Source organism: Pelophylax lessonae (assembly GCF_965119305.1).
Source record: "Pelophylax lessonae genome assembly, chromosome: 12".
In the NCBI taxonomy this organism is placed as follows: Eukaryota; Metazoa; Chordata; class Amphibia; order Anura; family Ranidae; genus Pelophylax; species Pelophylax lessonae.
In genome coordinates this window covers 206,588,764-206,614,735 of record NC_138779.1, presented here as the reverse complement: position 1 = coordinate 206,614,735, position 25,972 = coordinate 206,588,764, and the positions used below count along the sequence as shown (strand labels likewise).

The window sequence follows — 25,972 nt, the reverse complement described above, 5'->3', positions numbered from 1 at the left end:
CACTGCTTAATTCATTTTTTACTATTTAAAGTAAACTCCCCTATGTATTCATGTCTCCATGCTTTATTTATTTATTTATTTTATTCGAGAAATCACATTGAAAAACACCCCCTAGCATTTCTAGCCATGACCATCTTGAATAAGGGGTGAAGACAATTTGGCCCAGGCCACAAACCAAAAAGCAACTGAAAAAAATAAAAATGTAAAAAAATAAATAAAAAAAAGCAAATAAATATAATATACAGTACCTTGCTATCGACTTAGTAAGGCTGAGGGCATAAGGATTAAACATAGTTCATGTTGATTGAGAGGGTTTAGTTCCAGTTTAACTTTTATCCCTATTCTTTTATCCAAATTATAACCTAACTGAATCCATAAAACAAAGGAATATATTTATATTTCTAAAGCAATGAATCTGTCTTTCACCAAACATGCAATGCAAACATAAAATGACAATAATTTATGCACGCTCAGTGAAAGTTTGATAAAAGTCACATTCACCTTTTTTCTTTTTAATAACTATGCTTCTAGGTAACCCTATACAATCAGCTCTGATTTTTCTCCTGCTACCTGTATGGAGCCCAAAGGTGTGGGTTTCAATAAATGGGAAATTTCTACTTAAAGATACATTTTTATTGACTGTAATACATACATCTGATGCTCAGTGTTACTTCATTCTGTGCCGTTCTCCCATTATGATAAGTTGCTGTGCACTGAATTTGTGTTTTGTCATCGTCATGTGAAGGAATATATCTGATTGTTAATAGTTCTCTCCATTTTCCTCCAGATAGATATACAAATCGTCTCTCGGTTTGGCCAGGTTTGTTGAACTTTAGAGAAGGTGGATTGGAGCCACACGTGTGCTCTACAATGCATAAAACATTTTCAGGATGTCCTTCAATCATTTCTCCATTTCCAATAAGTTCCGGTATACTTGCAATATCTGAAAAGTGTTATAGATAAGTTATTAGATGATGTTATTGTTACAGGATATTACATTCTTACTTTCATTTCCGATTCTCCAATGTACAAGAAAGTAACCTTCAAAAATGCTAGAAACCCCCTTACTGACCCACTTACTTAGCCCTGGTTATACTGCTACTCCAAGTCTTCAGTGGCTTTCCATGAACACAAGCACATGAATTTTAATGGCATCCCAGTCTTAGTCTGTAGGGTTCAATATTGAGTTGGCCCACCCTTTGCAGCTATAACAGCTTCAACTTGCAGGCCAGTCAAGTTCCTCCACCCTCAAACTCATTTATCCATGTCTTTATGAACCTTGCTCTGTGCACTGGTCCAAATCATTTGGTGGTGGGGGCATTATGGTGTGGGGTTGTTTTTCAGGGGTTGGGCTTAGCCCCTTAATTCCAGTGAAAGGAACTTTTAAGGCATCATCATACCAAGACATTTTGTACAATTTCATGCCTCCAACTTTGTGGGAACAGTTTGGAGATATAGTGTGTGTATATATATATATATATATACATTAACACGAGGTATGTCCAAAAAGTTGGGTGAATGGTCTTATATCTCAACGGCAACATGGGCCAGGTGCATGGGCATGCACATTGCTATCCAGGGAGACTTCAAGAAGCGCCACCTAGCATGGAGTACACGTGACCATCAGCGTAAACCCACTGCCGGCAGTTGAACGTAGTCAGTGTGAGAGGTAGGGTCACAGTGCAATGGAGCAAGGAGTGAACATTAAGTTCTGCAACAAATTAGGAGATACATGAAATGTTGGTGTAAGTGTACGGGACTGAAACCGTGAGCAAAAAAATGAGTTTACAACTGGATCAAACACTTTCGCGACGGGAAGGAAATTACTTAGGACAAGCCATGTTCGGGTCATCACTCGACAAACAGAACTCCAGACAGGATTGAGCGAGTGCAACAAATTTTGGCATGAGATTGGAGATTGACTCTACGATTGATGGCAGAGGAATTGGGCATTGTGCTGCACAAGCTGACAGACGAACAGAAAGCAAAACAGATGAAAACCGCTGGAGATTTCATTATCATGCGTGACCAGAATCCATCCTTTCTGTGAACCATTGTCACAGGGGATGGGACCTGGTGCTACCAGTTCGAGTCGGAATCCAAGCGGCATCCACCATACTCCCCTGATCTGGCGCCTGCGGACCTCTTTCCGTTTCCCCACACGAAGAGCGTCATGAAAGGCGCATGTTGCGGCATTTCAAGAATGTGTGACAGGGGTTCTGTGATCGATTCCTAGAGAGGCCCAGAAGCTTTGTGAACATTGCCATAAGTGTGTTGTGAAGGATGGCGATTTTAAAGGCCAATAATAATAAAGGTAATATGTTTGCATCTTCTGTTTTGTTTGTTTTCTGATACCATTCACCGACCTTTTTAGACACACCTCGTGTCCATAACCCCAAGCCTACTCACTATCACTATGAATAATGTTTACCTGTGACATAAAGCTGTAGAGTTCTCCGACGTGGTTGTTTATAGGCATTAGTGTCCTGATCTTCTGCTATTCCTGGGTAATATTTTTCCCCACCATCATTTCTTCTCACAGGGTCTATCCTCAGTGTACAGCTATTCTTCCCAGGTACTAGCGAGGTTCTGCCTTTGTAATTTATTAATACTGAAGAATTTGTTAGACTGTTAAAAATCTGAGGATATTCTCTTCGATGATATAAATACCAAACAGTACTGGATGCCCCAGAATTCTCAAGAGGATAGAACATACAGGGAATTTCCACACAGGACCCAACCAAACCATTAATTTCAGTTGGGAACTCCCACCTCTGACACACAAGTCCTAGATGAAGATGTAAAAAATATATGGTCATATTTTATTTTTACATTTCAATTTTTTTTAGTTATCAATCTCTCTAAAAATAAGAATCTACTTTACCTTGAAAAAGGGTAAGGAGCAGAGTCTTCTTTGTCATATCCATTCTCTGCTTGTCAGGGACAATGTTAAATCATGGGTGCAGCTGTAAAAATTGTATACACACTTCAATTTAAAACAAAAAAAGAACCACATAAGTCTGCAAAGAGCATGCTCATGTATTTACTGGGACTGTCTACTTTCCAAAAAGGGGCCATTTGGGGGGTATTTGTACCATCCTGGCATTTTCTGGACTTGTAGTTTGGGTACAGTGTTGCATGACCGTGCAATTGTCAACCTTGTCTGCTGGACCACAAAACTTTGCCTAACCTCTCTACTTTCTACTTTTCTACTTTTGTTTTCCCCAGCAAAACAATGCAGCTGCGTTTACTTCCAGGATCCCGCCGACACTGTGTGTGTGGCAGCTGCCCCTGCAAGAATTTTACAAGCCTGGTGTCCAGTGGCGGCTGGTGCTCCATCAGTCGGGGGGGGCAGCGGGTGGCAGACGGACCCCCCCCCCCATCACTCCAGCATGCACCATCATATTCCTTCCATGCCAGTTTACTCACCTAGCTCCGCGAGACTGACAGGCAGCGGCGGCCACTGCTTCCCCCTCAGTCTCCATGTTCCCCACTGTCTCCTCCCTCCTTCTTGGCCAATAGGATGCCTTCTCCTTTCAGCCAATCATGAAACAGGTCTCAAGACCCACTTCCTTATTGGCTGGGAGCAAAATCAGTGTGGCAATAGCGAATATTCATTCGCTATTGTCACACAACTGGGTGGACTGAGGGCGCAGTGCTCTGCCCCCCCCCCCCCTGAGACCACCCTTTTTTGAAGCCAATCTAGGGGGAGATTCCAGGGTCAATTTGGGTAATGCCTGGGCATACCATTTAACCTAAGTCACCCAACAATTCAGTGTAATTAGGAAAACGTTCAATAACCCCCTCCCGCCCAGCCTATTGTAATATGATGTCCTCCCAAGATCATGTCATGCTCCGCCACGATCTGTCACCTGACAGGACCGGACACAGCTGATGACAGATCACTGTGCTGGCCTGCTGCCGGTACCATGTGATCACTGTGCCCAATCACAACAGATCACATGTCAATTGTACATATGGAATGGTGTTATTTAAATGGTGAACTGTATTGGATTTTCACCAGACATATAGTTATGTGTTTGAGGCCAAAGACCTCACAGCACATGTGCTCCTGGCTTTCATACAGTATCCCAGAATGCACTAAAGTGACCTGCCCCCTGCCAATCACCAGGACTGTATCAAAGCCTATGCATCCATTTGTCAAGTTTCCTCTCACTGTCCAACATGCCTCCCTTTTGGACCAGTGTTAAACTCTCTCTCTAGACACAATGAATTGCACACTGAGCACATTGAGCAGACCCTACTAACCAATCCTGCTCTCTGGTAGGCAGAGAACAATATAGATTTACCTGCAGCCCCTCTGCTAAGCAGACAAGGCTCAAAACTATACTCTCTCACTAGCATCTACCTAGGAGGGTGCTATATATTGAAAATGCGACCTTCCACTTAGACATATGGAGTACACCCCATCTTAATGCAGGAAGTAGGCAGATGCCTCTTGATGGCTCTTGGGAACCCAGCCCTAGGTCCTCAGGAGGGATATTAAGATGGTGGATGAAACTCAAAAGTTGAGGGAAGGACTAAAGACTACTAAAGAACAAACATTGTTTGCTAATTACTGTTGACTTCGACCCTTCCATGACCAATACTCCACACTGCCAAAACAGCCTCTGCCGCATAAATCATTGACAGACTTTTTCTCTCCACTTACAAGTTCCATCACTGAATGCATCACTACCCATATACAGTAATAATATACAGTAAAACAAACTCTATTTTTTTTTTATTTCTAGTCTTTAATTGATCTGGAAATGCTAATAATCTGCAGCTTATATTAAATAATACCATAAAAAAGCAAGTGAATTGAAAATGCAAGAGAAAGACAACATGCAAAATCAGACAAATCAAGTGACATTATTGTTTTCTGTTGTTATTCTACCAGTTTATATTCGTTACTTACTTGCTCGGCTCATCAACTCTGGTGGATGTTGGATTTCTGAAATAAAAAATAAAGACGGAAATTACACAAAAGTTGTATATACAGATGGTACAATTTGCAGAAGTAAATGAATTCCTGTATTTCCTGAGATGAGCAACTTTAATGTGGTAAATCAAAATAGTTTGAGGTCAGTTTCATCTCATTTATAATTGATTTATAATTTTAAAGCTTGTGATTTATAACTTCTTATTTTTATTGAATATATATATATATAGATATACTATATATATATTATATATATATATATATATATATATATACTGTTTATAGTAGCAGCCAGACGGAGCAGGGCAAGTCTGAACAGAAGCGGAAAGGGGAAGGAAAGGAGGAAAGGGTTTGCTAATCCCCACAAGTTTTTGATCTGAAGCAAAAAATGAGTTCCGTGATATGTATTCCATCATCCCCAAAAGATTAGAACACAGCAAAAAATAGGGACCAAGAGAGGTTCCAAAAGAGCGGGACTATACCGGCATATAATGGTTGCAGGAATACAAGACAACACTGATCTATAAAAATATATATTTATTTTATTGTAAATAAAAACAGATGTAACATAAACACATACAGTACATTAGATAAAATATATAGGTCCGTGTGTGTATGATAATAAAGGGAAATACCAAATGTACCACACCAACGGATCCCAGTATATATGCAGACTATTGGTTCCTGGATAAGCCAACGCATTTCGCATTCATTGCTTCATCAGGGTACTACAAAGACCAAATAGGTGCTGCACTAAAGAAATACATAAATGTAAATATTACAGTCATCATAATTAGTCATATATACACATTATATCAGTTTACAAAGTGTAATCATGCTAACCTCAAAATAGGACAGGCGGGGTGAGAAGGAGCCTTCTCTGCAGGCGTCGGGAGCTCATATGTGTGGATTCTAAGGTTGTGATAAGTCTGTTGCTGATTATATCATGTGAATAGGCCCCCAAAGCTTCACATTCATGATGTATAGGGGAATGCACCAGAATGTACCAAAAAAGATGTTGTATATATCTCATAAATGAGAGGGAAGAGGGCTAGAAATTTGAACTAGAACTCCAAAATATGAGGTCATTTGAAAATGATATCCATATAACATCCACCAGGGGGAGTTTGCCTGAAGGGGAAAGATAATAGTGAATGTATCACATATATATATAAATAAAAATAAAGCAGACATAAAAGTCCTTTTGAAAAAGGAGTCATATCTATGAACTCATAGGGGGGAAAGAAGGGAATACAAAGATTCCTTCCCTAGAAACCCCCCCCCCCAAAACTCAATAAACACCCCTAATAAATCCAGATACATACATCCTAGAATCAAGCAAATCAGAAGAAAAAGCCCCAAGGATGGTGCCATAGTGATCAGCAATGCAATTAAGCAACTCCACCTAAAAAGATCCAAAGGAGCAATGTTGTACCATAATTGATGGCCAATAAGTATATGGAAATGCCACAGAGATACCAGTTGGTATGAGTATAAAAGAAGGTAAGGTCCCTTTTGATCCCTATTTTTTCTTTTAATTAGCTTTTTAAAATAACAACTATATTATTATAGAGGTCAGTTATAAGGTTTAGTGCAGCACAGCGCTTTTGGTAGTAAAATAGCGCATTTTGTGTTTTAATCTTACTCTATTACAGTTTTCAGATATAAAAAACAGTGCTTAGATTTACAGTAAACAAAGAGATTCCATTGTAACAAGCAAATACGTTAATTAAAAAAATGTACAGTATATTTATTGAGTACAGAGAGTGTACCTTCCCATCAAAAAAGTTTTGACTCAGTGTTTAATAAGGTCAGGTAGTGTAATTAAAAATTGAATGTAAAAATATTCCACAATTGCGTTGGGGGACACATCATTCACATTACATTTACTTACATAAAGGAAAAAAAGAAAAAAAGTAAAAAAAAAAAAAAGAGAAAAAGAAAAAAAGAAAAAAAAAAAAAAAAGAGAAAAAGGGGGAGAGGAAAGTGAAGAGAAATTATGCAATTAAAAAATAGGAAAGGGATAAAGGTCTAGGGAGGGGAGTGAAAAATAACAGGGATGTGAAAAATAACAGGGACAGAGAGACTCCATCATGGCTGAGAGGGAACAATAACAGGGTCCACTTTAGCTCATGTCAAAAATTATGACAAACTTCAGGACTTCGACCAGGCAGTCCAGGTGTGAAAAAAAACTGTCTTCTTTTTCCATTTTCTGTGCAAAAAGCTATTCCAAATCTCTGATGGAGTCTAGTTTGATTGCCCATTCCCTGGGAGAAGAAACAGGCTTTCCAATGGCGGGGAATGACCGCTCTGGGTGCAGTAAGAAAGTATCTAAGTACATCCTTTTTCACTGACTTAAAGCGGAGTTCCGGGCACAAAATCAACCTTTTTTTTTTGTGCCCATCCGCTTGGTCTCCTTCACCTGAAAAGGAATTGGATAGTTAGGCATTTTTTTTTCACTCACCTTGTAATTGTAGATTGGAAATACTCACCTCAGTGTACTTCCTCCCTCTGAGCCGCGGCTCCGCCGTCACTTCCTGTCTTGCGATGATTCTTGGGAGCTGAAGGTCATTGCTCCCAGGAATCAATGCGACAGCACCGGCCCCGCTCGTCACTTCCGGGGCGACGCCGCATTCCCTGCTAAACAGCTTCTGGGCATGCCCAGAAGCTGTGGAGGAATGCGGCACCGCACCGGAAGTGACGAGAGGGGCCGGTGCAGGCGCATTCTGGGAGAAGAAGACGCGGAAGAGGACGCAGAAGAGGATCGCGCTGGCTTCAGCTGCCCACAACAGAGATGGCAACGCTGGAGAAGAAATTTTAAAAGTGAGTATTTCTTCTTGTAGGTAAGTGCGAACCGGGACAGATCAGAGGCTAGCCATTGTGGAATGTACTAGCCCTGACTGTCCCGGGGGTATATTCACTGAAAAAAAGTTTTCGTTCCCGGAACTCCGCTTTAAGAAGTTCAGAAATAATGGATAGGAGTGCCACCCTAGGTGATGCGTGGATAGAAGTGTCCAAAAGTTTACTATTTAAATCAAAAATATGTTCTCAGAACTTCCACATGGGGGGGGGCAACCCCACCAGATATGGAGTATATTTTCCTTCAAAACATGGCATTACCAACAGATGTCTGAAGTATATTGTGGCTAAAGTGATGTAGAATAGAAGGGTATCCGTACAATAGCAGAAAATTTAAAGAGTGCAATTGTGAAGCAGAAGCTGGTATATGTATCCCTAAATAGCGAATAGAGGAGGGGCAGATCTTGAAGGGGAAAGTTTGTCAAAAGTTGCCTTACAATCGTTTGTGATAGAGAGATATTGAGGAGTTCCGTTTTACTATATTTAACCTTGAAGTTACTGAGTTCACCAAATCTCCAGAAGGGAAGGAGATATTTGGTTGTGTAACAAACAAGAGCAGATCATCTGCAAAGAGCCATTTCTGCATGAAGAGGGTCCACTGAAAAGCCGGTGATGTTTGGGTTCTGTCGCAGGGCAATTGCCAGGTGTTCTATTGTAAGAACATATAAAAGGGTTGATAGGGGCATCCCTGATGTGTTCCATTATGAATAGGGAACACAGGGGATAAAGACCCATTCACTCAGATTGTAGCTGATGGAGATGAATAAAGGGACATAATCCATGAAATCATATAGGGGCCTAGACAAATGTGCTGAAAAGAGAGTCGTAAAAAAATTCCAACTAACACTGGTAAATGCCTTTTCGGCATCGACCACTAAAAGACAAAGAGTACTTTATTAGGAATACTACTCTGTATCAATAGGAATCGAAGTCCCAGCGCCTCTTGGATATGTCTTTGTTCCTAAGATATACAGTATATGTCAAATCGCATGTCAAATCAGACCAATGTGAACGTGGGCTAAATTTGGATATCTGATTGGAATAGAGATATTGGGCTCTCAAAATGACTGCTCTTGAAGATAAGGGGGTGATGATCATAGGGAAGCACAGTGGCTAAGTGGTTAGCACTTCCACCCAGCAGCACTAGGACCATTGGTTGGAATCCCAACCATGGTACTATCTGCATGGAGTTTGTATGTTTTCCCTGTGTCTGAGTGGGTTTCCTCCCATATTCCAAGAACATGCTGGTAGGTTAACTGGCTCTAAATTTTTGCAGATGACACAAAATTGGGCAGGGCAATAACTGCACAGCATGAAGCAGATATCCTGCAGAATGACCTGGACAAAATAACGGAGTGGGCAATGACATGGCAAATGAGGTTTAATGTGGAGAAGTGTAAGGTTTTGCACTTGGGGACTAGAAACATAAAATAACAATACACGTTAGGAGGGGAACCCTTGGGGGAATCAAAAATGGAGAAAGATCTGGGAGTCTTGGTGGATGATAGATTAGGCAATAGCATGCAATGTCAAGCGGCAGCTGCCAAAGCCAGCAGAATATTAGCATGCATAAAGAAAGGGATGTATTCCAGAGATAAGACTATAATCCTTCCACTTTATAAAACTCTGGTCCGACCACATCTGGAGTATTCTGTCCAGTTCTGGTCGCCAGTCCTCAGGAGGGATGTGTTGGAGCTGGAGAGAGTCCAGAGAAGGGCAACTAAACTAATTAGGGGATTGGAGGACCTTAATTATGAAGAGCGTCTGCAATCGCTTGATTTATTCTCCCTGGAGAAGAGACGCCTGAGGGGGGACATGATAGCAATTTATAAATATCTCAATGGGGATCTCAGCTTAGAAAAAAAGCTGTTCAGTCGAAGGGATTGCATGAGGACTCGAGGGCATACAATGCGATTAGAGGAGAAGCGTTTTAACCTCAGGCAATGATTCTTTACTGTTAGGGCTACAAGATTGTGGAATTCTCTACCACAAGAGGTGGTTTCTGCGGGAAGTATGGTGGCTTTCAAAAGACTCTTAGACGTACATCTCAAGGATCAGAACATTTAGGGGTATGAGAGATGATTACAGCCACACACACCTACACAGGTTGAACTGGATGGGCTATTGTCTTTATTCAACCTCACCTACTATGTAACTATGTAAATTAGCCCTAGTTTGTGTATGTACGAATGCGAGTTAGGGACCTTCGATTTTGATGGGAATGTACAATATGTATGTAAAATGCTGCGTAAATTGATGGTGCTATATAAGTACCTGTAATAAATAAATGACTTAGACTAATTTATGGTTTGATGGAAAATGGCTAAGGTAGTGATATACTAAGACGTTTTTTAGTGCTCTTCACTACGGGGCTCATATTTAGGTGATAGTGGGGTGGGACCAGTTACTGCTGGTCCTTTTCTAAGCCAGATATGCTTTTTACAGTATTTTGGGTGCAAGATGCTGCTGACTGGTCTGACATCTTCCAGGCAGTTCCTCATCAGGTCCAACTTCTGATAAGCAGTGTATTCCAAGTGGTTGCTTGTGTTCATATCAGGTTAAATGCAGCATGGTTGCTTGATTGGAATCTATTTGGTAATGGGTGGGTTCAGTTTTATCTGTATCCCCCAGATGATGCATATGTCATTTGTAGGGGCAATGCTAGACCCTAGTACTGTTCTGTGGTTATTATCCCTCAGAACTCTACTAAATGACACAGGTCTTTTTTTTTAGCAATAGCTGTTGTCCTTGTCCCAAAAATTATTCTAAGGGCAGATATTCTTTAGAAACGTTGCTTATAAGATTTATTTGTGTCTCATACATCCATTTGAATCTCCTCTAGCAACTCAGTTTTTCCTTCACATTTATTTAGAATTATCTAAGGTAGATAATTTAGCACTTTAATAAAATATTGTAGCGCAGACACAAAAACAATTATTTGTGTCTCGTATATCAATTTTAATCTCCTTTAGTAACTCAATTGTTCCTTCACATTTATTTAGAATTATATAAGGTAGATCATTTAGTGATTTAAATAATTTAGCATTTTGATAAAACATTGTAGCGCAAACACAAAAACAATCATTTATTCTAGGTGCCCAGGGGTGTCCTGAATCTTTTAGCTTACATCCTTGTACATTTAAAATAGGTTCCCTATCAGGTCCGCTCAACTTGAAGACTGAAGACATAGGATTTTGCTGAGGTACTTGCCACATCTCATTCATTCAAATTTGGAGTTGGGTGTTTATATACATTTAGAGTGTTTGTTATACAATGTTTAGAGCCGGTTCACACTACTCCGACTTGGGACGCGACTTGTGTGCCCTCAAGTCGCCCCAAGTCTCTTGTTATTGGACAAATTCAATGTAAATGAATGAGAGTCGTTTTAATATGCACTACTGAAGTCGCTCCGACTTCAGAAAAGGTTCCTGTACTACTTCAAGGCCACTTCTATCCGATTTGTACACATAGACTTCAATGGGAGTCGCCTCTGAGTCGGATCCTTATCTATTTTCAAGCGACTGTGATCAGACTTTCCAGGAAGAAGAAAAAGATTACCCAGGCATTCCCCACAGATAAAGTCGCCTCTCTTACAAGTCTCTTGCAAGTCTCTGCTAAAAAGTCGCTCCTTCATGGGGCGACTTTCTGGTCGTGGTAGTGTGAACCGTCTCTAATATCTCGTACACATGTTCAGATAATCGTATGAAAAATATCGCTTTCGACTTGATCGCACGATAATCTGATAGTTAGTACACAGCTTTCGACAGCCGAACGCAACATTTCGTCCAACCAAATCCGAGGGGACAAACACGAAAACTTTTGTCGTACGATAGCCTAGCGAAGGACAACCGTTTAATCAGTACAGCTGCCGGCGGGTATGCATTGGGACTCATCAGCTGCTGGCGGGTATGCATTGGGACTCATCAGCTGCCGGTGAGTATGCATTGGGACTCATCAGCTGCCGGCGGGTGTGCATTGGGACTCATCAGCTGCCGGCGGCTGTGCATTGGGACTCATCAGCTGCCGGTGGGTATGCATTGGGACTCATCAGCTGCCAGCGGGTATGCATTGGGACTCATCAGCTGCCGGCGGGTGTGCATTGGGACTCATCAGCTGCCGGCGGGTGTGCATTGGGACTCATCAGCTGCCGGCGGGTATGCATTGGGACTCATCAGCTGCCGGTGGGTATGCATTGGGACTCATCAGCTGCCGGCGGGTATGCATTGGGACTCATCAGCTGCCGGCGGGTGTGCATTGGGACTCATCAGCTGCCGGCGGGTATGCATTGGGACACATAGACTTCAATCGGAGTCGCCTCTGAGTCGGATCCTTATCTATTTTCAAGCGACTGTGATCAGACTTTCCAGGAAGAAGAAAAAGATTACCCAGGCATTCCCCACAGACAAAGTCGCCTCTCTTACAAGTCTCTTGCAAGTCTCTGCTAAAAAGTCGCTCCTTCATGGGGCGACTTTCTGGTCGTGGTAGTGTGAACCGTCTCTAATATCTCGTACACATGTTCAGATAATCGTACGAAAAATATCGCTTTCGACTTGATCGCACGATAATCTGATCGTTAGTACACAGCTTTCGACAGCCGAACGCGACATTGCGTCCAACCAAATCCGAGGGGACAAACACGAAAATTTTTGTCGTACGATAGCCTAGCGAACGACAACCGTTTAATCAGTACAGTATGCGTCCGATAAAAATCGATAGACAAAGACCACACATGATCAGAAACATGAAAATAACCCGTAAAAAGCCTGGCTGCCATTGTTTTTGTTTTGCACTATACGTTACGTAGCTACGCAACCAGGAAGCTTTTCCAGAATCGTACGAAAAAAATCAAAAGTCGTCTGATTACCTGATCGTGTGTACGAGGCATAAGGGGTCAATTCACTAACGTGACTCATTTACATAAATTATTGTATGCAGTAAAAAAACGTCTAGTTCAGAAAAAAATAATTATGATGCAGCATTTACTGCAAAATGAAAAATTTGCCGGTAAATATCACAAAGAAAAAACATGCAGTAAGTCCATTTCACAAATGAAACAGAGAGTAAAAAAATCATGCTATATTTATCACCAGGGTTTTGCTGGAGGTATCACATGTGGTATTTTTTCAGAAACAACCTGGGAAGTTCACACTCCAATAGCTGGTTGCTAAGGAGCGGGCCAGGAAGCTGGCTGCTGTGTACCTAACAACGGATGACTCAGCAGCTGCCGGCAGGTATGCACTGGGACTCATCAGCTGCCGGGGGGTATGCATTGGGACTCATCAGCTGCCGGAGGGTATGCATTGGTACTCATCAGCTGCCGGCAGGTATGCACTGGGACTCATCAGCTGCCGGGGGGTATGCATTGGGACTCATCAGCTGCCGGGGGGGTATGCATTGGGACTCATAAGCTGCCGGCGGGTGTGCATTGGGACTCATCAGCTGCCGGTGGGTATGCATTGGGACTCATCAGCTGCCGGTGGGTATGCATTGGGACTCATCAGCTGCCGGCGGGTGTGCATTGGGACTCGTCAGCTGCCGGCGGGTATGCATTGGAACTCATCAGCTGCCGGCGGGTATGCATTGGGACTCATCAGCTGCCGGCGGGTGTGCATTGGGATTCATCAGCTGCCGGCGGGTATGCATTGGGACTCATCAGCTGCCGGCGGGTATGCATTGGAACTCATCAGCTGCCGGCGGGTATGCATTGGGACTCATCAGCTGCCGGCGGGTGTGCATTGGGATTCATCAGCTGCCGGCGGGTATGCATTGGGACTCATCAGCTGCCGGCGGGTATGCATTGGGACTCATCAGCTGCCAATGGATATGCATTGGGACTTATCAGCTGCCGAGGGTATGCATTGGGACTCATCAGCTGCCGGGGGAAATGCATTGGGACTCATCCGCTGTCGGGGGGTATGCATTGGTAGTGGACTCATCAGCTGCCGGCGGGTATGCATTGGGACTCATCATCTGCCGGCGGGTATGCATTGGGACTCATCAGCTGCCGGCGGGTATGCATTGGGGTGGGGGCCCCCCCACGTTATTTTTTTTTTTCATAATTTTTAATTGCTGGCATGTTCTCTTTACATTCAGCAGTCAGCGGGGAACCCGGAATGGTTTAAAGCTCTAGTTTTTCATCACTGTGGAGATTCACCCACTCTATCTACCATTATTTCACTTGTCACATCATGGTGAATGGAGAAAATGTAATGTTGTCCCTGCTGGGGCGATTCACCCTCTCTGGACAGGAAGTACATTGAAATCTAACCAAAGAGACCAATCTACCTACTCTATCCAAACAACATATAAAATATATACATTTTAAAAATAAAAATGTTGGCTTTACATTCAATTCAATTTATTCATATCACACAAGCAATATTTTCTTCAACACCAATACCAACAGGACTGGTGGCACTGAAAACATGATGTTTGTAAATTGGTGTTTATTATACATTTAAAAAATACAATGATTGCTTATAAAATATATGTAATGTATTTTTCCCTTCTGCTACTTAAAGAATGTATTTAAATTTTCCTGATAACTCATAAAGGTGTTTCTTTTGTTATTTTCTCTGAAGGTTTTCATAATTATTATCTGAAGGCAAATCTCTTCTTCTAGCTGAAGGTTGAGTAGGAAATGATGGCTGTAATAAAAAAAATGACATACATTATTTTTTTGATTAAAGCCGACGTCTTCTCTAGAAAGGCAACCAACAACTCTTTAGCGCTTACCAATTCTCACCACTAAAACTGTTAAACTTACACTAGTGACTACTCTAGTCAAAGACAATCTTGGGGACTACTTAAAAGTAATTTGTAAACCCTCACACTGTAAAACAACCTATTCACTTTAAAATAGAAATGAAAGGCAAAAAATGTTTTGTATAGATATTTAGAAAATCATTAAAATTACCTTTTTTTAAAATAAGTAATTACCTCTGTTCTCAGCTGTATAAGAGCTGGGGGAGGAGAAGCAGAAGCACACTGAGCTTCCCAGTGAATGGCTGTGAAGCAGGGGTGTGTCAGGACAAGTGTGATCATTGGAAGAGAGCAGACTGAGTTCTGAGCACAGCTAGAGAACTGACCACACTGTACTATCCTGCTTAGTATGGTCAGTTTTTAATAGGAAATCAGAGGGACTGGCAGGAACACCAGGGATTTCACATAAAGGAAACAATACAAAGAGAACATGATACTTTGTCATACAAATACATGATACAGCAGGCACATATCAGCAATATGAAGTATTGGGGGTAACAAACGTATTAAGTCAAATTATGCAGCCCATGAAAGTATCCAGGAATACTCAAGACTTTACAACAGAGCAAAACACAGGTGCACCAAATAGCACAGATCATACAATTAATTGCCAAATTTAAATAATTTTATTGCTCTTATGAAGACTCTTGTGTGCACAGTCACAAACTAAACACCTAAACCCTGAGCAGGAGATGTGTATGAAACACTGCCCCCTTGAGGACTGCCAGATTTCCCACTTACGGGTTCCCCCTGAGTTACCATTAGCAACCTTGACATGCACAGTCTCTCACTTTTCCTCTTTGGCTCCTCCAATAATCAGTCCAGGGGTATGTAGTTGTTTTTGGGTTTTATTATAAATTAGAGTTGGGAGAAGGGAATAGTGGGATACTCCGAAATTAACTATTCACAATACTGGAGGACTTCTATCTCTTGGTACTGCTAGGCTGTTGACCCACCATGCCACTGAGGTGAATTTAGATTTAGGTCTCTTTCCTAAGATGACTTGATAAACAGGGGCGGCCCGTCCATTGAGGGTGCAGGGGCGCCGCCCCGCCATCCATGCGTCCGGCCCCCTAATCTACATGCAGGGCGCCGGATGCATGGATTCCAATGGGGGATTATTTTTTTTTTTTTTGAAGCACGTGATTAGAGCCAGAGGCTCTGCACTTCGAGCCCATCCACTTGTGTGACAATAGCGAACGAATATTCACTATTGTCACACTGACTCTCCTCCCAGCCAATTAGGCAGAGGGTTTGTTAGATCCCTTTCCTGATTGGTTGAAAAGAAAAGGGATCTTACTGGCCAGTGGCCAGGAAGAGGCAGAAGACACACGGTGGCTGGAGGAGGACAGCGGCTCAGCCATCCAGCACTGCCTGACTCCCGACAGGGGGAAGGAGGGGAAGAGGTAAGGAGGCAAAGAGACAGAGAGAGAGGGGGGAGGAGGAATGTGTCACCTGGCTAACTGACTGACCTGACGACCTGACCAACCGACCGACCGGGGGGGGGGGGGTGGGGGAAGGGGGTTTGCCGACCCCCCCCCCCCGAATTACCGAGCACCAGCCGCCACTGTTGATGAACTAAGGTTATCTTCAGGACACTCTCCTCAGTATTCTCTTTCTTGACTGCCAACATCCGTCCACTGACTATCCTACTCTTGGGGTGGCTCCCCTTAGGTCAGGCCCCTCAGCACGAGCCCCTGTACTCTGCTCTCCAGCCAAAGACCCCATAGCACATGTGCTCCTGGCTTTTATGCAGTATCCCAGAATGCACTGAGGTGACCTGCCCCTGCCAATCATCAGGACTGTACCAAGGCCTATGCATCCATTTGTCAGGTCCCCCCCCCCCCCCCCACTGTCCAACATGCCTCCCTATTGGACCAGTGTGAAACACTCTCTAGACATAATGAATCGCATACTGAGCACAATGAGCAGACCTCACTAACAGATCCTGCTCTCTAAAAAGCAGAGAGAAATCTAGATTTGCCTGCAGCTCCTCTGATAGGCAGACAGAGCCAAAAACTATACTCTCTCACTAGCACCTACCTAGGAGGGTGCTACATGTAGTTGAACAGATCAACAGATGAATTTCTTGTAGCTGGCCTGGGGAGAAAAGAGCCCTGTCTGGTGCAAAGAAAAACAAAAAAAAAGCATCCAGACCAGGATTGGAGCAGCAAAACACATCTTTGTGGGGGCGTGGCTCGATGGCTCGAGTGAATGGCTGCTTAATCCACAGCTAAATCAACTGAAAATGACCTCACAGGGACCCACAAACAACACCAATCCGTGTCCCAGTATCCCAGCAGTGACCCGATCGCGATGTCCAAAAGAAGGAAGGAATATAAATCTCCTAAAAAAACTCACGCCTTCTTTTCTTTTTTGGGCCTCACTACCAGCCAAGATGGCGCCGGCAGGACATGCGGCGGCTCGGCACAAATCTCCTTGCTCTCCCTGGGACAGGGCCGTCTCCGGCCTCCAGAAAACCCCTCCAGCTCCGGTGAACAGGGGAGTCATCTCCCCGCAACACTCCCTCCACATCCAGCCCGGCCAAATCGAGGCCCAAGACATCCGATGCCCCATAGAGATGCATGGGATGACCGTTCAGATCCGCCAAAAAAACTGACAGGCGGATCTCAACGGTCCGCCTGTGTGAAAGGGGCCTTAGTGAACTTTACTCTGCTCACAATGAAATGGTAGATGCAGTTACAGATCTTGAGGAGGAATTCCAACTCATTAAACTTAAATTAGCGGATCTGCAAGATCTTTCCCGCAGGAACAATATCAATTTCCGGAATGTTCCATAATCAGTCTCCCAATCAGATCTTACCAAATTCCTGCAATCCCTTATGTGTACGCTGGTTCCTGAACTATCTGAGCGTGATCTGGAAATTAATAGAGTACATAGGCTCCAAAAACCTCCCCACCTGCCGCCCTCTACACCCAGAGATGTTCTGGCACGCATACATTTCTTCACTGTCAAGGAAAGAGTCATGCACGCAGCAAAAAGAGCGCCTAGACTCCCAGATTCCTTTTCCTTCATAAATCTCTACGCAGACCTATCCACAGCGACTATGGAAAATCGCAGACAGCTTGCCACCATAACTAAGGCTCTCCAGAATCACAAAATCCCATACAAGTGGGGATTCCCTACCAAACTACTTATCATGCACCAGTAAGGACCATAGCTATGGTCCTCCAACTACTGAAAGCCTGGCATATCATCCCTGAGAACAGTCCGGATCCATGAGAACAACCAATTCATCAAATGGAGACTGGGGGAGCCTCCCAGGACGAGTGAGATACTTGGTAGCTTCAATTGTCCCTGATCTTACAAGAGCTGGATTCCTGCAGTACCTTTCACTTGTTTCCGCCCGCTTGAAATGTTTTGTTATAGACCTACCTACGTTACGGTAAGTCTGATTACCCCCCGTCAGCTGTTTTGTGCAGTAGTTACTGCCCATTGAGATCAAGTGCATAAACACACTTGGTCTCCCACTTTTTAAATACCCTACCAACCCATCCCTATACTAGCTGCTCTTTGTTTCTGGATATTCTGACTGAGCCCACCACCTGAGGTCTCCAGAGCCACACCCCTTCCCTGACATGGCATTCAAACGTATTTTCATCAACGCCAGGGGTTTAAACACCCCTCAGAAGAGATCTGCACTACTCAGAGAGGCTAACACCCAAAAGGCGGATATAATCCTAGTGCAGGAAACACTTTGCACTGTCTAAAACCCCTCCGTTAAACCTGAAAATTCTTCTAACCCAAAAAAGAAAAATGGGGGTCTTAATAGCGTTCCGGGATTCCCTACAATTCAACCTACATGAAACCACCGCCGACCCCCAAGGACGCTACTTAATTGTAAATTGTGACATTAAAAACATCCCATACACCTTAGTTAATGTGTATGGCCTAAATAAACAACAACTCCACTTTTAGTGCCGGTTCACACTAGGGCGACCTGTGAGGCGACCTGGTCGCCTCACAGGTCGCCGCAGGTCGTCTCCCATAGGGAAGCTGCGGACCCGTTCTAATAGGAGCGACACAAGTCGCTCCGACCTAGAAAAAGGGTCCGGAGCTTCTTTGGGGCGACCCAGAGGCGACCGCCATAGACTTCAATGTTATGAAGTCCGTGGCGGCCGCTCCGAGGTCGCGGCGCGCTGCTCACACCGCGACCTCCGAGGTCGCGGTGCGAAGTAGCGTCGCTGCAATGTGAACCGGCGCTTAGAAACGAATCTACAAGAAAATAGCCAAATTAAACAAAACAGAATTATAATGGGAGGGGACTTCAATATTGTTGGAGACCCTAATATAGACACAATAGTCTTCGACCCGCCACCAACGCCTGGCTCTGAACCCCTTTCTTCGAGCTAATGGCGTATTTGACGTATGGAGATGTCACCATGGATCAGAAAGAGACTTTTCTTACTTCTCTTCCTCTCAGTTATCCTACTCTCGTATTGACATTTTCCCCGTTGACAAACAGGCGCTACAAGATGTCACAGACTCTGGTTTGGGCAGCCAGCCAGCCGTCCGTCCCGGGAGGTGGGAATGGGTGGTAGATATGATTGCCGGCCGGCAATAAAAAATATTTGAGAAAAAAATATATATATTAAAACAAAGAAAACACTGATCTCTCATTGGTAACATGTCATTTTTTTTTTCTACTTTTTAACGAATATATTTACTTTTGCTAGTAACTCATATAGGAGTTTCTTTCATTCTTGTCTCTGAAGGTTTTCATAATGATTATCTGAAGGTAAATCTCCATCTGCAGGTTGAGGAGGGAATGATGGCTGTAAGAAAAAAAAAATGTATATATAATATTTTTTTTTATTATAACTGAAATATTCTCTGGAAGGGCAACCAACCAAGCACATTGTATGACTCCCCAGTACTTAGCAATGCTGTACATATTCAAAATCTAGATGTAAGACATTTCTCCCAATACTAAGCTGTTTCTTTGGGATGGTGACTTCTTTATTGTAGATGTCACAATGGTAACAATTTTCATATAAAACAAGCTCGCCTCTAAAGCTGTCAGACTTCCTCTAGTCAAAGTCAATCTAAAATATCCTTAACCTCTTCCTGCCTAGGGGTAAAACAAATCTAAATGCCTAAACCCAATTTTCCATTTTTGGCATGTGTTAGTAAAACCGATATATCATTACGACTACTTTGTGCTTCCAGGTGGATTATGCCTTGTTTTTTTTCAGGACAAATTGGGCTTTTATTTGGTGGTAAATATTAATGAATAAATGGATATCTCCTGATTGTTTTCTTTTCTTTTTTATCAAAGGAAAACTGGCCCAAAATATAAAAAAAAAATATATATATATATATGTATGTATATATATATATATATATGTGTATATATATATATATATATATATATATATATATATATATATATATATATATATATGTGTATGTGTATATATATATATATATATATATATATATATATATATATGTGTGTGTACCCAAAATAAATTCTACTGATCCTGACGATCGCAACGATACCACAGCTCAGAAACGATAGTGAGCATTTTTTTTTTTGTTTTAAATCCTACCTAAATCCCACTGACACTGACATTAACTAACATTGATACTAACAATAATAATAAAAAATACTGACCCTGACCCAAACACTAACTCTGGCACTGACCAAGATCAAACCTTGATCTAGTTATTTTTTTTGTTTTATTTTTAAACTATTTTACTTCATATTATTTTTTCTACACTTTACTTATACTTTTTTTTTTCTATCTCTGCAAGGACAGAAAAAGATACAATGTATCCCTCTTATCAATTCCCAGACAGGGAGGCTTCATAGTGACTGATCATTGTGATAGCCAAACGGAGGCTATCACAGTGATCAGGTGACCTGGAATCGGCCGTTCTGGGTCCCGATCGTTAGAATGGAGCCCGGGGGTTCCCAGTGGGCCCCCGGTCTCTGTGATGTGCACGGCACACTTTCAGCACAAAGGGAGATACGCAAATATGCCACCCCATGGCAAACAAGCCCAGTTGAGGTGGGGGCCGCATATTTGCGTATGGTCTGCCTGAAGGGGCTAAAGAAGGAGTAAACTCCTATGGTTTATTTTTATCTAGAGGTAAGCCTATAATAAGGCTTACCTGTAGGTACTCTAAATATCTCCTAAACATGCACTGTTTAGGAGATATTTACTTTTGAAGCTCACCGATGCATGCACTCCGAAGGATTGGCACACCCGTACCATTCCTTCAAAGCCCAGTGCCGTGAACAGTGGCTCCCATGCATATGCGCTGGAATGACATCATTGTGGCTCATCAAATCAAAGGACCGTAGCCCGCCAACACGGAAGGAAGATGGAAGCCTGTCAGCATTAACAGGGCGCCGCTGGATGGCTTTGTTTAAGGTAAGTTTCACATAATGTGCTAGTATGCGATTCAATGCATACTAGCACACTATAGCTTTGGCTTGCAGGTTTTTTTGTTTGTTTTTTAATTTGCAGTTTACTACTGCTTTAGACAATCTTGAAGCCCATGAATCCATGAATACTTAAGGCTACAACAAAACAAAACCCATTCGCACCGTCGCCGAATAGCACAGATCATATTATTAATTGCCAACATTAACATTCTTCTATTGCTCTTACAAAGACTCGTGTGCACACAGGCACAATCCAAGCACTTGAACCCTGGACAGATGTGTAGCTTAGTGTTTCTCAACCTTTTTTTAATCAGGGCACCCTTTACAAATCATGGAAATCTTGAGGCACCCTCTAAAAATTATGGACAATCTCAAGGCACCCTTTAGAAATTGTAGAAATCTTGAGGCACCCTCTAAATATTATGGAAAATCTTGAGGCACCCTCTAAAAATTATGGACAATCTCGAGACACCCTTTAAAAATCATGGAAATCTTGAGGCACCCTCTAAAATGATGGACAATCTCGAGGCACCCTTTAAAAATTATGGAAATCTTGAGGCACCCTCTAAAAATTATGGACAGTCTCGAGGCACTGCATTCTAAAATGTAAAAATTATTCTAATCGTTTTACATAATGCAGCAACATCCGCACTAGTAAAACACTCAACGTTAGAGGGGATTTATTCTTCCAAAGCAAATACACTTTTGCAAACTGGTACTGACTAGTAGTCCAATGTTTCTCTTCTTATCCAGTTTTTCTCCATCACCCAGCTAATGTGACCCCAACACTGAGGGAGACGGGCGGGAGAGGGGGGAAGAAGGATGCTGTGCAGGGGACTAATGTCCTCCATATCAACTGATGATGCCATTGGTCGTTAGGACTCTGGCAGCTAGAAGGCTGTAATGGTGCACAACGAAAACCTGTGGCTTTATGTAACTAAAAGGCAGCCGTCATCCACCCGCTGGCTTGTATACATTTTTTGGGCAATTTCTATGCATTTTTGCCAAGGCATCCCTGAAGAAACCTCAAGGCACCATGGTTGAAAAAGGCTGGTGTATCTAAACAGATGAATCTTTCTTGTAACTGACACTTGGGAGAAAAAAAATACCCGTTCTGGTGAAAGAAAAAAAAAATGCATCAAAACCAGGACAGGATCAATAAAAACCTTCTCCACCATGTGCAGCTGTTACCTGGTTTTGTGCTCAGGGGTCTTTGTAAGTGCAATTTAAGCATTTTAACCTTCCTATTAAATAAATAGTACAATCTGTGTTATTTTGTGCACTTGTATTTAGCTTTGCATAAATTAAAATACACAGGTTATTGCATTACCTTTAGAGTATCATATACATGTGAAACCTCTGTTCTCACAAGATCCTCATATGTGACATCCGGTGGTTGTAGATTCTGTGGATGAGAAGAAAGAGAAAAAGAAAAACACTCCCTTAAGATTTGGGTTTCAAAAATGAAGAAAAATTGAAAATGTTACTATGGAATTATATCCATAGTATCTCACAAATATCCAGTGATATTTGACTGACTGTCACCTAAGCACACCTTTGCTTTTCTATTCCCATGTAGCCAATGGGCAGCCTACTCATGCACAACCTGGACTCCACTAATAAATATTACATTCTAATTTTTACTATATTAAAATACAGTATTTTTTAAAATAATACTTTCTTAGCCCCAAGCAGGGCTGGCCCAAGACATTGTCCAAGAGTGAAATGCTACCCCCCCCCCCCCCCAAAAAAAAAAAAAAAACACCCACCAAAAGGCCCCCACATCCATTATTTTATATAAATATAAAATTTTGAAATAATTATATATACTGTTATCTTCTTCCATAACTCACCTTGACTGGCCACCAAACACCCACTGTCTGTCCTTAGTCCTCTTGTCACTCCTGTGTCTGCCGCGCCCCCCCCGCCCTAGAAGATCCAGCCTACCCTGCGTGAGATGGAGTGCACCGATGTCTGACATCATTGCGCACACCACAATCACGTGAGGGATGTTGCTCTCCCCCCCCCCCCTCATACTATTCAGTTTGCACTACGGGCGGCAGTATGAGATGGGGAAATGCCGCCTGTAACACGCCGCAAACTGATGACCCACAAAACTGCTGGAAAATAAAAATCTTGGGAGTCAATTTGCTGCCCCTCTCCAAGTGCTGCCTAGGTCCAATGGACCCAACGGGACCCATGGTAGGGCCGGCCCTGGCCCCAAGCATGGTAATTAAATGAATACATAATTATGCAAAAACACGATACATTTCCTTTAAAAGCATACCTCCTGGCTTGATGATGTCTGACATGCTTTATTTCTATAAAAAAAAAAAATATTCATTATAATTACTGTACTGTAATAGTACTGTTTAGCAAAAATATTGATATCTCAACACTAAAGATAGCTTCCAATTCATACTTAAACCACAAATTCATAAAATATAAAGTTAAAATATGATACATGATTGTGACCTGGTTTCAAAATTTCAATGTTCGAAAACCTGTTTCAGGCCCATTTCACATGGGGCGGATCCGTTTTCACGGACTCCACTTGCTCAGCGGGGATCTCTCCACTGAGGTGGATGACAGATCTGTCTCTGCTCACTGTGCAGAGATGGACCTGTCAGTCCTGCTCTCCTCTATGGGGAGATCGGATGAAAACGGACAGGCCATCCAACCCACTGGACAGATTGCGTACATATCACCATCCATCTGTTTTCAGCGGATCATGTCCGCTGACATCCGCCTCCCCATAGAGTAGAATGGGTGGCCCAATCAGGTCTGCCTAAAAAAACAGACAGGTGGACCTGATTGATCTGATCGTGTGAAAGGGGCCTTAATCATTTTGATACTCATGCTTCATTCCTACAAGTGATTTTATATACTGTTCTGTTAAAATAAATGGAAGAAAAGTTTATGACTTAGGTGTACTAAATGGGCTCTTTAGTCCCTCTCCAATACTTTTTTTTCTTTTTTTTAATATTTCAAGTAAGACAAAAACAGTATCAGTGTGAATATAGCCAAAAATTAACAATTCAAAGTCACATCAGGTAATACATGTCTGTTGAAAGTACATAAGATAGCCAGTATGGCACAGTGGTAACAAACAGTGGGAATACCATACGAACAATGACCAATGAATCATATATAGGAAAACCACCCAGCATCGAAAGAGTTCCGAGGTAAAAAGAAAAGCCAAGTGCATTGACGAACCGGTCTGGGTCCCGACAGGGGAACTTGCTGTGTCGGAGGCCAGGTCATGTCCACCTACCAGTAAAGCGAGTTGTGCACAGAACGGGAGTATGACTGGGGGTGACGTTAAGTACCTTTCACATGGACGATATGGCAAATATCAGTAGTCATATGAGGCAATTGGGGGGGGGAATAAAATAAGGGGGGGGGAAGGGAGGGTAAAGGGGGAGGGGATGGGGGGGATTTATTATGTTATAAGATATAAAAGGTGCAAACTATTTTTCTTCCTGATACACAGATTCCTGAACCCACCATGACACCTTCCCAGGAACAACACATGGTCTAGCTTCTCACAAGACTGGGCATTGTGATCTTGCTGTAGCTGCCCCAACTACTGAGTAACAGAAAACAGCCTTTGATTCACACTCTGTGAACCACCAGAGCCTAGGCAGCAGGAGATCGTGGGAGGCTACTGTTGTCTGGGGTGCAGAAGATTGTGGGAGACTACTGTTGTCTGGGCTGGAGGAGATTGTGGGAGGATACTGTTGTCTGGGCTTCAGGAGATTGTGGGAGGCTACTGTTGTCTGGGCTGCAGAAGATTGTGGGAGACTACTGTTGTCTGGGCTGGAGGAGATTGTGGGAGGATACTGTTGTCTGGGCTGGAGGAGATTGTGGGAGGATACTGTTGTCTGGGCTGCAGGAGATTGTGGGAGGATACTGTTGTCTGGGCTGCAAGAGATTGTGGGAGGCTACTGTTGCCTGGGCTGCAGGAGATTGTGGGAGACTGCTGTTGCCTGGGCTGCAGGAGATTGTGGGAGACTGCTGTTGCCTGGGCTGCAGAAGATTGTGGGAGGCTACTGTTGCCTGGGCTGCAGGAGATTGTGAGAGACTACTGTTGCCTGGGCGGCAGGAGATTGTGGGAGACTGATGTTGCCTGGGCTGTAGGAGACTGCTGTTGCCTGGGCTGTAGGAGATTGTGGGAGGCTACTGTTGCCTGGGCTGCAGGAGATTGTGAGAGACTACTGTTGCCTGGGCGGCAGGAGATTGTGGGAGACTGCTGTTGCCTGGGCTGCAGGAGATTGTGGGAGGCTACTGTTGCCTGGGCTGCAGGAGATTGTGAGAGACTACTGTTGCCTGGGCGGCAGGAGATTGTGGGAGACTGATGTTGCCTGGGCTGTAGGAGACTGCTGTTGCCTGGGCTGTAGGAGATTGTGGGAGGCTACTGTTGCCTGAGCTGCAGGAGATTGTGGGAGGCTACTGTTGCCTGGGCTGCAGGAGATTGTGGGAGACTGCTGTTGCCTGGGCTGCAGGAGATTGTGGGAGGCTACTGTTGGCTGGGCTGCAAGAGATTGTGGGAGGCTACTGTTGGCTGGGCTGTAGTAGATTGTGGGAGGCTACTGTTGCCTGGGCTGCAGGTAATTGTGGGAGACTATTGTTGCCTGGGCTACAGGTGATTGTGGGAGACTACTGTTGCCTGGGCTACAGGTGATTTTGGGAGGCTACTGTTGCCTGGGTTGGAAGAGATTGTGGGAGGCTACTGTTACCTGGGCTGCAAGAGATTGTGGGAGGCTACTGTTGCCTGGGCTGCAGAAGATTGTGGGAGGCTACTGTTGTCTGGGCTGCAGGAGATTGTGGGAGGCTACTGTTGCTTGGGCTGCAGAAGATTGTGGGAGGCTACTGTTGTCTGGGCTGCAGGAGATTGTGGGAGACTACTGTTGCCTGGGCTGCAGAAGAATGTGGGAGGCTACTGTTGTCTGGGCTGCAGGAGATTGTGGGAAGCTACTGTTACCTGGGC

At 43.3% G+C, this 25,972-nt stretch overlaps 2 protein-coding genes across 2 annotated transcripts in view; both read right to left on the bottom strand.

Annotated features, from left to right (window-relative positions):
* LOC309569003 (B-cell receptor CD22-like) overlaps positions 1-25,972 on the bottom strand; it is a gene marked incomplete at both ends in the record, with an annotated part of 263,576 nt that overhangs the window by 56,295 nt on the left and 181,309 nt on the right. The window lies entirely within an intron of this gene.
* The window catches only part of LOC309568344 (B-cell receptor CD22-like), a gene marked incomplete at its 3' end in the record, with an annotated part of 91,726 nt that overhangs the window by 14,144 nt on the left and 51,610 nt on the right, over positions 1-25,972 (bottom strand). Inside the window, exons 9-12 of the mRNA XM_082274007.1 lie at positions 14,376-14,451; positions 4,922-4,957; positions 2,432-2,788; positions 653-943 (exon numbers count right to left, since the gene is read on the bottom strand). Coding sequence (XP_082130133.1) covers positions 653-943; positions 2,432-2,788; positions 4,922-4,957; positions 14,376-14,451 — 760 coding nt within the window. The remainder of the gene's footprint in view (positions 1-652; positions 944-2,431; positions 2,789-4,921; positions 4,958-14,375; positions 14,452-25,972) is intronic.